The 12,815-nt window shown below is 34.9% G+C and overlaps 1 protein-coding gene across 1 annotated transcript in view; it reads left to right on the top strand.

The window, feature by feature from the left end:
• Nucleotides 1-12,372, top strand: part of VGLL1 (vestigial like family member 1) — a 31,593-nt gene extending 19,221 nt beyond the window's left edge. Inside the window, exons 2-4 of the mRNA XM_053691698.1 lie at nt 3,698-3,932; nt 4,610-5,029; nt 11,940-12,372. Of these exons, the coding sequence (XP_053547673.1) occupies nt 3,722-3,932; nt 4,610-5,029; nt 11,940-12,013 (705 nt within the window). The 5' untranslated portion in view covers nt 3,698-3,721 and the 3' untranslated portion in view covers nt 12,014-12,372. The remainder of the gene's footprint in view (nt 1-3,697; nt 3,933-4,609; nt 5,030-11,939) is intronic.
• Nucleotides 12,373-12,815: the final 443 nt, after the last annotated feature.

Genomic DNA, 12,815 nt, shown 5'->3' on the forward strand with positions numbered 1-12,815 from the left:
ATCAAAAACTCGCCGCCATAGAGAGAAATCATACAAAAATCTTAGGGATTTTTTTTGTTCTTATATTTTAATATAAGAGTCTCTCCTTTATATACAGAACTTTGCATAGTGAGATAAACATCTCTCAATGTAAAGTTTATGTTTAGAAAATTCTTTGAGGGACCTCGCCATACTGTTAAGACTTCTTTGATCATCTTGTTTGAGAGGAGAGCTTTAGATCATCAGGCCCTGTGAGTCATCCTTAGTACAGAAGATATGCATTTGCGGAACCTTCCTGTACAAATACAATGGCAGGTTTATTTGTAGAGCAACAGTGTGGTGACCATCTTGGAAACCCTGTGAGTCCTGTTCTGCAGGGTCCAGACATGATGAAGGTGCAGCCTGTGTCCCAACTGGTTTCCTGTAGAAATGCTAGTTTTCTGGGTTGCTCCTTTGCAATTTGGCACATTCCCACTGACACACTGCTATGATTTAAACCAGCCAATGACTTTAAGTGGGAAAATAAACTGTGGGAAGTGGTGACATGAAGCAGGCAGGTGGAAAATTGAGAAATGAAAAGAAAACATCCCAGTTAATATCAATATTTCACCACACAAAAAAATAATATGTGTTACTGAAAACACAGCCTTGCTGGCCAGTATTGGTATATGCTTCATTGGGTCATGTGTCTGTACACTCAAAAAGCAAACCATTGGTAAGAAAGCAAAGCTCAGATCTGCTATCAGTACAGGTACAAATCAACAAATACAGAAATCCAGAATTATTTCAAAATTTAGACTTTTTCTTTAATATTTTTTTTAAAACATTACTAAAAATGATCATTTCCACCCACCAGTAAGTCACAATCTTCTCTGCCTGTGTCTTTTTTGTGTGCTCTAAAATGTAAATGCTAGTCTATATTTATTGAAATCAATGATTACAGTGCCATATTATCTTTCTGATGGTACTATGTATACAAAGTATTACAAATGATATAAACTAACTTTAGGTTACATGTATAAGCTGTAGTATGGCGTAAATATTGCCTAAATCACATAAAATATTGTTGTTTACACTTGGTTCCATCCCCTCTCCCGGCTTTCCCCTTTTACAGATGCCAATATACAAATATTCCGAAATCCAAACATATTCCGGTCTCTTGCAGTTTGGATAAAGGGTTTTGTACCTGTATCCAAAATAAAACGGCATAAATATTTTATGTTTTTAATAATTGCTTTCTAAACTAATCCTCTTATATGAATATTAGAGCTATGCACTTCATTGCACTATAGTAACCTAACCAAATGATAATGTTTGTGATAAAGGATCGTATATATAATTCTGGTCTCTAGTTAGTGGAGGATTGCATTTTCACACTAACCATTCTTAATGAGCAATTAAAAAGTAAATAAACACTAGATATAATGATGTATTCCAAGTATTAGAGACATGCCGGAAAATAGAATCTAGATGAATTATTTTGCTTAGTGTTAAGTTTTAGTTTGTATAAAGTGCCATGTGTAAACCTAGGTTTCCCTTATCTCATCTCTTCTGCTAAGGACCATTAGGGACAGATAAAGTGTGCAATATACCCAATATTACAATATTTTTATTTATTTGGGTATAAAGTCCTTGTTACATTGCTCTAATCCACATAACCTCCATGCAATCATCAAGTATAATTTAAAGAAACTCAGGGAATTGGAAATTAAAGTGTCCAAAATAAATAAAGCATATTGCATTTTTTTTTTTTTAAACTGCATTTAAACATACAAATGAAATATGCCCTTCATTTAACTTTCTGTATCAACACTTTATTATAATAAACTATACAGGCAACAAAAGCATTATATGTATAGGAAGATGTGATATTTATAAGAAAATAAATCAGAAAAAATTTAAATGAATGTTCTAATCTGCCACATATAATTAAACATATGTTTTTTCAAGCTGTTCCAAATGTGAAAATGGTTAGCAAAGATAAACTTATAAAACATATTTTTATTATTCGAAGATATCATAAAATGGCCAGCGCTTGCTAATGTTTAAAAACCTGTATGTATGTTTTACTTACGGGCCTAGAAGAAGGTGCGAGCGGACATGATCTGGTATTGCGGATCATGTCCTCTGCACATCGATAAATGCCGACAGCATACGCTCTCAGCATTTATCATTGCACCAGCAGTTCTGGTGAACTGCTGGTGCAATACCGCCCTCTGCAGATTCGCGGCCAGTCGCCGGCTAGCAGGGGGTGTCAATCAACCAGATCATATTGGATTGAGTTGATTTCCGGCGATGTCTGTCCGCCGCCTCAGAGCAGGCGGTCAGGTTATGGAGCAGTGGTCTTTAGACCGCTGCTTCATAACTTGTGTTTCCGGCGAGCCTGAAGTCTCGCCAGAAACACGGGGCATCAAGCTCAATATGGAGCATGATAAATATGCCCCTATATCTGTATTACAATGAAAATAGGATTTGTACCCTGTGAGAATGATTATTTTTTCATAAATGTTAATAAATCCTTAGAATAAAACCCTTATGTTTATTTCAGATGTAAAACCACAAAGACAAACAATTTTTTGGTCCTCTTCAGTGTCATATGAATAATCATGTCATATGAATATCGCAAATTCCTTTTAAAATTAAAGGGTTATTATAGTGAAAAAATAACATGCATTTATCCATAACTATTGACCCTACAAATGTATGTGTTTAACCCTTCAAAAGCAGTTAAACACATATGTAAAATACTGCCTGAGAGTCACAGAGAACAGCTGGTCCTAAAAGGAAACTGCAGCTAACTCAATCAGCAGCATTAATCGCACAACCAAGCTGTGCAATTGCCACTGCTGATTGGCTCAGAGGCAGTTTCCTCTTGAGAGCAGCAGTACTCTGTAGCTCCCGAGCGGTACATTTGAAGGGTCGATAGTGATACAATGACATGCTCTAATGAACTAGAGCTTGTAATCCTTCAACATAAAGGTAATTTCCAATCTCAATGCTAAAAGAAAGTTAAGGCTCCATATTGTTTGTATGTATTGCTTTTCAAATGACATAATGAAGGTGTACGGATTGAAATGTTGTTTGTATTTTGTTTTTGGATCTTAAAGGGACATAAAACAAGTTGGGATAGAGACAAAATAATATAATATGTAATTTAATTACTTTACCTACAAATTTATACTGCAGTGCCTCGCCATTTACCCTTTCTTTTTGTTTCTGAATTGTAAAGCTCTAACTCCCCCCCACACAATTCCTTTTATGGCTGTATCTATGTTTATTGTTCTTTTGGTAAAATGCAAAAGTGAATAGGGATTATCTGCTGGAGCATGCCTGCAAGCTGTGAACTCAGTTAAAATACAATGCCTGTGTCTAAACACTGATAAGAGAGGTGGAGTTGGCTACTCCAGGCAGCTAAGCTATGTAATTAATTTTGTTTTTTTGAAAATTATTTTAAAATACTTGCCAGCAATTTTTAAACCATTTTTTTTATGCAAACTATTTTAAATTAATTAGCCCTTTTAGGATATGCACAGATCTCAACCTGTTTTATGGCACTTTAAGTAAATGTAGGGATTTAATTGGAAAGCTCTATTATATATAATCTACATTTGTGCTTCTGACCTACAGCAATGCTGAACTATATTGGATTAAACACAGCATGACAGTGCCCGAGTGTTCTGATTCCATGATGTGATTTACTAATATTTATATGCTTCAGTTATAGATACTGATCAGTTCAGACATGGAAGATTTAAGAAAAAGCCCAATGGATCTCAAGCACAAAGATCAACCAATGAAGACTGAATTTGGCCCTCGATGTGTAGTTTTCACTTATTACCATGGGGACATTAACACTGTGGTAGATGAACATTTTTCTAGAGCTCTAAGCAATACAAAAGACCCTCAGGATTTAAGCATCAAAACTAGGAATGACGAAATGCTACAAAAGAATGGTAAGCTTAACAGAGGCATAAATGATAAGTAACATTGCACATGCTTTTTGTGATTATTATTACTATTAAGCTTTATTCCGAATCACACAGGTTTACCTCTTTCTTTTAAAGGTAAAATATGTTTTTTTTTTGTGTTAATAGAAAAAGTGCCATCTCCTTCACTCTACTGGTTTGTTTATTTTTGTTATTACTGTTCCATGAAAAATCCCATCTGAATTATTAAAATAAATTTTATTCAATATTATGCACAATTAGCTCTTTTCTTCAAGTTATTAATCCTACAAAGTATCAATTGAAAAGATAATTGTACTTTTCAGGCCCCAATATTCAAAACATTGTCAGACTGATGGGAAAATGGCTTTTTATGCATCTCCAAGTTCGCAGCCTGTCTGGCCATATATTCCATAAAAAGGGGTCTGAACCATGAAGTGCTGACGAGTAGAAATATGTCTCCCATAGGATATAATGGGGATTGCTACATCGGCAAAAGTTAGCCGACATCACCACTTGCTAACAGTGGAGGGGCGGGGGAGGTCTGTATTTAAATGTTCCATCAATGCACAGACAGTGGGTTCACTGAAACAAAATTAATAAATTACAATATATCTGTTATAGAAATGGACTGTGCTAGAGCTATATTTTCTTTATTTTAATATCACGTTTACTCATTTTTACAGTAAATAATATTGCGGCAGATGAGATGAACTGTACATCACAATGGACAAAGCCCTATCAAACAACCAATCCCCTTGGCATGACATCATCTGTCTTGACACAGCTGACTTCACCCCAAGACCATTATCCAACGTCAGTTTTCCCCCCACACCATAATCAACCTACAGATTTATGGCACTTTCATCATATTGGAACTCAGAATCCCATTGGTTCTGTATACCACCCTCATTCTATGCCTGAGTACCAAATGATCCCAGGAGCAGGCCCTGATGGGAAATGTGGCTCGCTTCTTAGTCTTCTACACACTGACAGATATCAAGTACCTCTCCAGGAGTCAATGATAAAACAAGAGCACCTGTCGCCAACAGCAACAGGACACCATGGAACAGAAAATGTGAATCAAAGGATGAATTTACAAGGAGGTAATTAAAAAAAACAACCATATCAGTGCACTGCACAATAAACTCTACAAAAGTTTGGTGTTTTTTTAGATGCAGAATTCAAAGGGTTACGCTAAAAAATAAAACATTGACCTACATTTTTGTAGTTTCCTTGATATAGAAAATAAATCATATAACATATTCTCTTGCCTGTCCCTGGTGACTCATTAACCACCCAAAAATATTTCATGATCCATTCAGATAGAGTGTACAATTTATAAAAAAAAAAATCCAATTCAATTTAATTGTCAAATTGACTTTTTTTTTCTTGGTATCCTTTATTAAAAGCATGTAGGTAGGCTCGGAAGAGTGCACGGGTCTGGAGCCCTATATGGCAGCGGGTTTGTAAGCAGGCCCGGCTAAAGAAATTGTGCTGCCTTGGTCCAAGAATGCAATAATGCCCCCCAGTAGTTACATTACTGATTAGCATATCAACCTACTAGCCTGACCGCTGACCTTACTAAGTCTGTCTACCTGTATGCAACCAATGCTTATGCACAATTGCATAGTTGGGAAGGAAGTTAGAGAGGAGATGCATTTGTCCCACTTTGAATGTGGCCCCTGACCGGTTCTGTGTCTGTGTGCATAATGAGGTTATGCTGCTGGGAGTCTGTCTCACGGAAACACAGGACAGGAGTGGTCTGGGTCTGACAATGACTGGCTCAGTCACTGAAGTGCTGCTCCTTGTCAAGTGCTGCCTGGGTCCATTGGACCCACTTGGTCCCAATGTTGAGCCGGCCCAAATTGCAAGTATGTTTTTAAAAATGTTTTACATTGTGCAAACACTGATACCATCTAGTGTTCAAAAACATTCTTACAAACCTGCTGCCATATAGTGCTCCAGACAGGTGCACAGTACCTACCTAGGTATTCTGTTCAACAAAAAATACCATGAGTACAAATTCAAATTATTAATATAAGTAAATTGGAAACTTTTTTTTTTTATTGCATTCTCTATCTGAATAATGAGAGAATCTTTGGGGTTTCATGTCCTTTTCAATAAACATATCACCAGGGCAGAACACAATTAAGCTTTTTACCTGCTGGAGGAAAGAAGAGGTTAGGTGCAGGAAAGAGGAGGTAACGTGTGCGTGTGAATGTTTCTCTTTCTCTCTCTCCCTCCCTCCCTCTCTCTCTCTCTCTCTCTCTCTCTCTCCCTCTCCCTCCCTCTCTCTCTCTCTCTCTCTCTCTCTCCCTCTCTCTCTCTCTCTCTCTCTCTCTCTCTCTCTCTCCCTCTCTCTCTCTCTCCCTCTCTCTCTCTCTCTCTCTCCCTCTCTCTCTCTCTCTCTCTGTCCCTCCCCCTCTCTCTCTCTCCCTCTCTCTCTCTCTCTCTCTGTCCCTCCCCCCCTCTCTCTCTCTCTCTCTCTCTATCTCAAGGATAAGGAATATATAGTTCTGTTGTTAGAATTGTGAAGATAATTGTTTGCAATCTAAAAACACTTGACCTTGTATTCCTGTCCACTTACCCCTTCTTTCTCACACTCCCATCTACAAAATTATTCTTATACTACAGACTTTACCATATATTACCATAGTTACCAGGGAGTTATAGAAGATGAAACAAAGTTTCTACTATAATAGCGAAAATATTTCATGTAAAGGAATAATTGGCTGAGATTCACACATTCAGTTTTATCAATGCATTAATAAATATTGAAGTAATTGGTTTGGAATTTTTCCATATGAGCCAGTGAGCTTCTATACCACAAATCACTTATTCACTTCCTGTTAGTTTCTAAATCAAAGTAAACAGCTTTAAAGAGACAGTCAACTCCAATTTTTTTATTGGTTTAAAAGATAGATAATCCCTTTATTACCCATTCCCCAGTTTTGCATAACCAACACAGTTATATTAATATACTTTTAACCTCTGTGATAACCTTGTATCTAAGCCTCTTCGGTCAGCCCGCTGATCACAGGGCTATTTATTTATTATTTTTTGACTTGTATTTTAGCTAATTAGTGCAGTGTCAGCCACAACTGCACAGGAGAGAGCACAATTTTATCTATATGGCACACATGGATTAGCAGTCTCTTGTTGTGAAAAGCTAATAAAAAAGCTTGTGATATGAGGTTGTCTGTAGTGGCTTACAAGTAAGATAGTGTGAGAATACTGGCGCTGAAGCTAGGGTTACACTGAATATAAGAAGGGGTACTCTGGGAGGATTTACCCAATATAAAGAACTGATAAGTAATTCACAATGAATATAAAATAAGAAATTCACAATGAATATAAAATGAACAGCTGTATAATTATAAATACAATGCCCAAAAAGATAAAGTATAAAAATATATTTAATATATTTAATTTGTCACAAAGTTAAAATAACAGGTAGCACTAGTGAATAAGTAAGACAAATAAGAATGCACAAGAAAAAGTGGGCAGATAAGTTAATGCAGTCTGTAGTTATATATTACTAGCAAGTAATTAATGGGGCCCTTTAAACTAGCTCGTAGGAAGCATATAGAAAGGGGGTTGATTAACCACAGGTGCTCACATATATTACCACAGTGTTCAACATAAATTTAAGAAGTCTAGCACAATAAAAAATGTTGTATATACACAAAGCAAAATAAAAGTAAAAATGTACTATATACACAGAGCAGATAAAAGCTATGCAGCTAAAAAACTGGACGTCCAGCATATAACCAAAGTAGGAGATAAGTCAATTAGTGCAATAATCTTGAACGTGCACTGATATTAAAAGCAACAATCGTATTTAGATGATCATACTACGTTAGCATTGGATCAAGCTAATATACGAGAGCGGTAACTTGCGCTATTTGTATGTCACAGTGTGAGTAGAGATTAGAGGCTGTTTAGCCTGTTCGTGAGTTGTATTTGTAATGTGGGCGTCTTCTCCGTGTGTCGTCCACTTAGGTAATCCTTTTTCAAATACCGCAACTAATATCCAGCTGATTTGAGGAAGTACGGTGTTGTTAGTTGCCGGGGTTGTGAGCGATCCTTATGTGGACTTAGCTGGTGTGGATTTAGCCAGATCTCAGGTGTCCTTACTCCGTTGTAGTCAGTTCAAAAGATAGACAGTCTGGTGCGCTCCTTCAAACGGCTGTTTCAATTCACAGACCTTAGAGGAGTTCAGCTTGGTGGCAGTTATGCTGTAGGATTTGAGACACGATCAACGCGTTTCTCCCCTCACTCTGAGCTTTTTCAAGATGTGTGCTCAGTGTCCATGTAGGTTCCTATATAGGGCTATCAGTGGCCCTTATTGGTTGATAGGAAAGGAGAGAGCACAATGTTATCTATATGGCCCACATGAACTAGCAGTCTCCTGTTGTGAAAAGCTAATAAAAAAGCATGTGATAAGAGGTTGTCTGTAGTGGCTTACAAACCAACAGAAATTTAGAGGTTTAAATGTTATAAAGTATATTAATATAACAATGTTGGTTGTGCAAAGCAGGGGAATTGGTAGTGAAGGAAGCGTTATCTATCTTTTTCTGTCCCTTTAACTTAAAGTGATGGTAAAGTTACGGCTCTCTGATCATTTATAAAGGTAGCCTATCCTTTAATCATTGAAGTCGCTAAGTTTTGATTATAAAAAAAAAATCTAAAATTTTATTTTTTTAATTTATATTTTTATATTTACCGCACCTCGCTCTGCCCTCGATAGACTTCCTGGTCAGTGCTCTATCCCATGTAGAAAGCGGCCCCTCCGGCTCTCTACATAAGCAACCAGGCTTGCTCCCTATGCACTAAGTAAGATATACGCGTTACTTGCCGAATGTATTAACTTAGTTGAGCATGCGGTGTAGATAGAGGGGGCGGTTTGGCTAAACTCGTGGTCGCCTAACATCCAGGATTTCAGCAGGATGCCGGAGTATAAGTCACAAAAAAAATTAGACTCATGTTTATTTGTAAAGATGTGTCAAATGCCGCTTTTAATATGGCGCATCTTTACCATCACTTTAACCTTATTTATAGTAAAACATTTTACCATGTTTAAAAAGTGCTTTTTCATATAGATGGTAGATTTTGTTTATTTGAATGTTCCTTTCATTCTTTAAATATAATATGTATACCTATATAAGGAATTGCTTTTTATGCATCTTTTTCTCCTTCTTTACCTTTGCCTGAGATGTTCCCCCGATGTAATCTCACCCACCCGCTCTGTAGAACAGCTTGCACACAGGTGCTGCATGAATGATAATTCCCAGGCAGGGCCCTTTTATCACTAACTATCTGTAATTGTGTTTTGAAAATATTACATTATGTAATCATTGTACCTATTATCATATTGTCATAGCTCTGTGAAATATGTTGGCACACTATGAATGGGTTATGATAATACATACATGACAAGGCATTGCTTCAATATTCATGTAAAGTATATTAGGAAAATAGCTTTGGAATCAAAACAGGATGGAGGCCAATATAAGAAGGAAATGTAGGTTTCCTTAAAAGTGGTTGCATTATAATAGGCTTTAGATAGAAATTCATGTTAGTATTAAGAAAACGTGACATGAAATCCACTAATTTTATTTCATGATTTAGACAGAGCATACAATTTAAAAAAAAAACTCCAACTTAGTTTTGTTATCAAATTTGCTTTGTTCTCATGTTATTCTTTGTTAAAGAGATATCTAGTTAGACATGCACAGACATGCACGTCTGGGGCAAATTGTTGTCATATATTGCTGCAGGTAACACTCCTGAATTTACCTTCCAGATTTTCAATAGAAGTACATTGAAAAGTTGTTTAAGATTGTATGTTCTATCTGAATCATGAACAAAATAAGTGGGTTTTAAGTTCCTGTAAGTTGAAAATTCTATATTTTAGTGCCATAGGGATACATAGTAATTGGATATTAATGGGCAACATGATTTAAAAAAACAGAAGAAAGTCTTTATATTGATGACTATATAAAATGTGATGTATAAATACTTGCTGCTTATTTAGGGATATGAAACCAAAATATTTTTATTCTTCACAATTCAAATAGAGCATGCAATTTTAAGCAATTTTCAGCAATTTTCCAATTTATTTCTATTATCAAATATGCTTCATTCTATTGGTATCCTTTATTGAAGAAGCAGAATGGAAAATCGGACTGGGGCGTGCCTATGCAGTCCCCCATGATCTGATTCCAGCCTTGAAATCATGTGATCGCATTAAAGGGACATTAAAGACTAAATAAATGCTAGATAGAATGATGCAATCAAAGAAAAGATTAGTCTGAGAATAACGTGTAGATGTATTTTTTAAAGTTTCATTAGTTGTTTAAATAGTGACAAAATAAATTTAAGGTTTTAGTGTCTATAAATCAATGGGAGCTGCCATGTTGTAACTTAGGTTACCTTCTCTGTTGTGGCAAATTAGGGACAGTTATAAATAGCTCACTACAGTGTACAGCCAATGGCTGTGTGGAATATAACAGTATCCTGCAATTCCATTTCTAACAGGGACTGAAATGCTCACAATTTCGAAATGGAATTACAGGAAAAGGGGACAAAATAAAACATGTAAATATAGTGTAGAGTTTTATATATATATATATATATATATATATATATATATATATATATATATATATATATATATATATATATATATACAATTTATAATTTTATATTACCATCTCAAAATGTTTACTGTCCCTTTAACAATCGTGTGATTTCATTTTTCTATCAAGTGTTTACATAGGAACTTTGTTCTGATGCTAAACACTTGCAAACGGGACAAAGGGGTTAAATTGACATTTTCAGTGTCACATAGTATATATATATTATATTTAGAATGAAGTACTGCACAGCAAAATATCTACAAAAAAGTTAATAGTGTAATAACATGATTAAAGTTGCAGCGCTTTGAATTTTGAGAGCAGTACATGGAAATACCACTTGAAATGTCTCTTGAGTATTTCTTATATTGGCTTTATTATGGTAGTTTACCTCCAGCACTGATATAATTAGTTACTGTGTAGGAGGTAGCTGGTAAGAAAAAAAATGCCAGTATTTTATTCAAAATTGTTCTGTGATTTGTATGACAGAACAGTATTGAAGTATAATGAAATTGTCACAAATTGTTTTCTTTTCCTAAAAAATTAGAAGTAAAGGCTGCTTAAATGTAGCTGAAACTAATGTAGCAGAATCAGTTGTGTACTTCCTACTAATGCTAATTGGCTAACAGGCTGATAGTTGATTGGCTGATAGGTACTTAATCTACCAATGCTCATTGGCTGGCAAACACTTTCTGCTAATACTCATGTTTAAATGCTGCCCTTTCACATAAATTAAAAAAAATAATATTCAAGTACAGCACACCGTTCAAGAAACAGTAAACACCTTAATATTTTAATATTAAAGGTATAAATATACATAATAAAACATTTTTGCACTATACTTTCATCATTTATCCCCCCTCCCCCTTTTCATGTAATATAGCTCAGGATATTGTGGCTTTTCTAATGATCAGAACTAAAAATCCCCATGCACACATATCAAGACTAACCCTGCTACAAATCCTTCCCTAACTGGCTTTAACAGATAAGAACTGTGACTCAATGCACTTTATACTAACATAATGACCACAACTAGCTTTATCAGCTACAGATTCAAGCCCAGATTGGCTCTGCCAAATGAGGCAAATGGTGATTGGAGTTTGGCGATTGAAAACCAATTGCAGCAAACAAGACAACTGACAAAATAAATGATGAATGCATTAAAAATGTTGAGTGTCCATAAGTTTCTATCCAAGTGAGACTTTCTGACCTAATAATAATAATAGCGCCTTTCTTTGGGTAGGACTCAAAGCGCTAATACGTGTTTGAGTCCCGAAAATCCACTTCTATCTGAACCTCCTTGTTTTATAAAAGAAATATAGCAACCAAATCTCCTGGTCTCTATGTCTAATGATTTTTTATTTTCCTTTTCCAGGTCTACATCCTCAAGAAAGAAGTAAAGATTTTTTTCATCCACAAGATAGAAGGAAAGATTTATTCTTTTATTAAGTATATGCTGGACATTCTGTAATATATAATATGTCTTTCATAAAGTCTGTATATTAATGATGGATTCCCATAAAGGACTAAAACAGAATAACAGAAATAAGTGTCATAGCTAGAAACTGGAAATCTCTGTCCCTAAAATTTCTAGTCTAGTTTAATTATTTATGAAGTATTTGTTATATCCATGAAAGTTATGCCTTGTATTTGAATAGTTATCTTTAATTAATCAAAATGGGAGTGGCTTAGTGATTAACTATGAATAATGAAGTAGAGCTTTTGGTATTTAGGACAGGACATGATATCAAAGCTCAAGTATGTGTTTAATCCCTTTTTTTATATGGTTGTGTCAGAGTATGCCAAGAGAATATTATGTCTTTAGATAGTATGTATATATTATGTCTTTAGATAGTATGTATATATTATGTCTTTAGATAGTATGTATATATTATGTCTTTAGATAGTATGTATATATTATGTCTTTAGATAGTATGTATATATTATGTCTTTAGATAGTATGTATATATTATGTCTTTAGATAGTATGTATATATTATGTCTTTAGATAGTATGTATATATTATGTCTTTAGATAGTATGTATATATTATGTATTTAGATAGTATGTATATATTATGTCTTTAGATAGTATGTATATATTATGTCTTTAGATAGTATGTATATATTATGTCTTTAGATAGTATGTATATATTATGTCTTTAGATAGTATGTATATATTATGTCTTTAGATAGTATGTATATATTATGTCTTTAGATAGTATGTATATATTATGTCTTTAGATAGTATGTA

The sequence above is a fragment of the Bombina bombina genome, chromosome 1, assembly GCF_027579735.1.
Source record: "Bombina bombina isolate aBomBom1 chromosome 1, aBomBom1.pri, whole genome shotgun sequence".
In the NCBI taxonomy this organism is placed as follows: domain Eukaryota; kingdom Metazoa; phylum Chordata; class Amphibia; order Anura; family Bombinatoridae; genus Bombina; species Bombina bombina.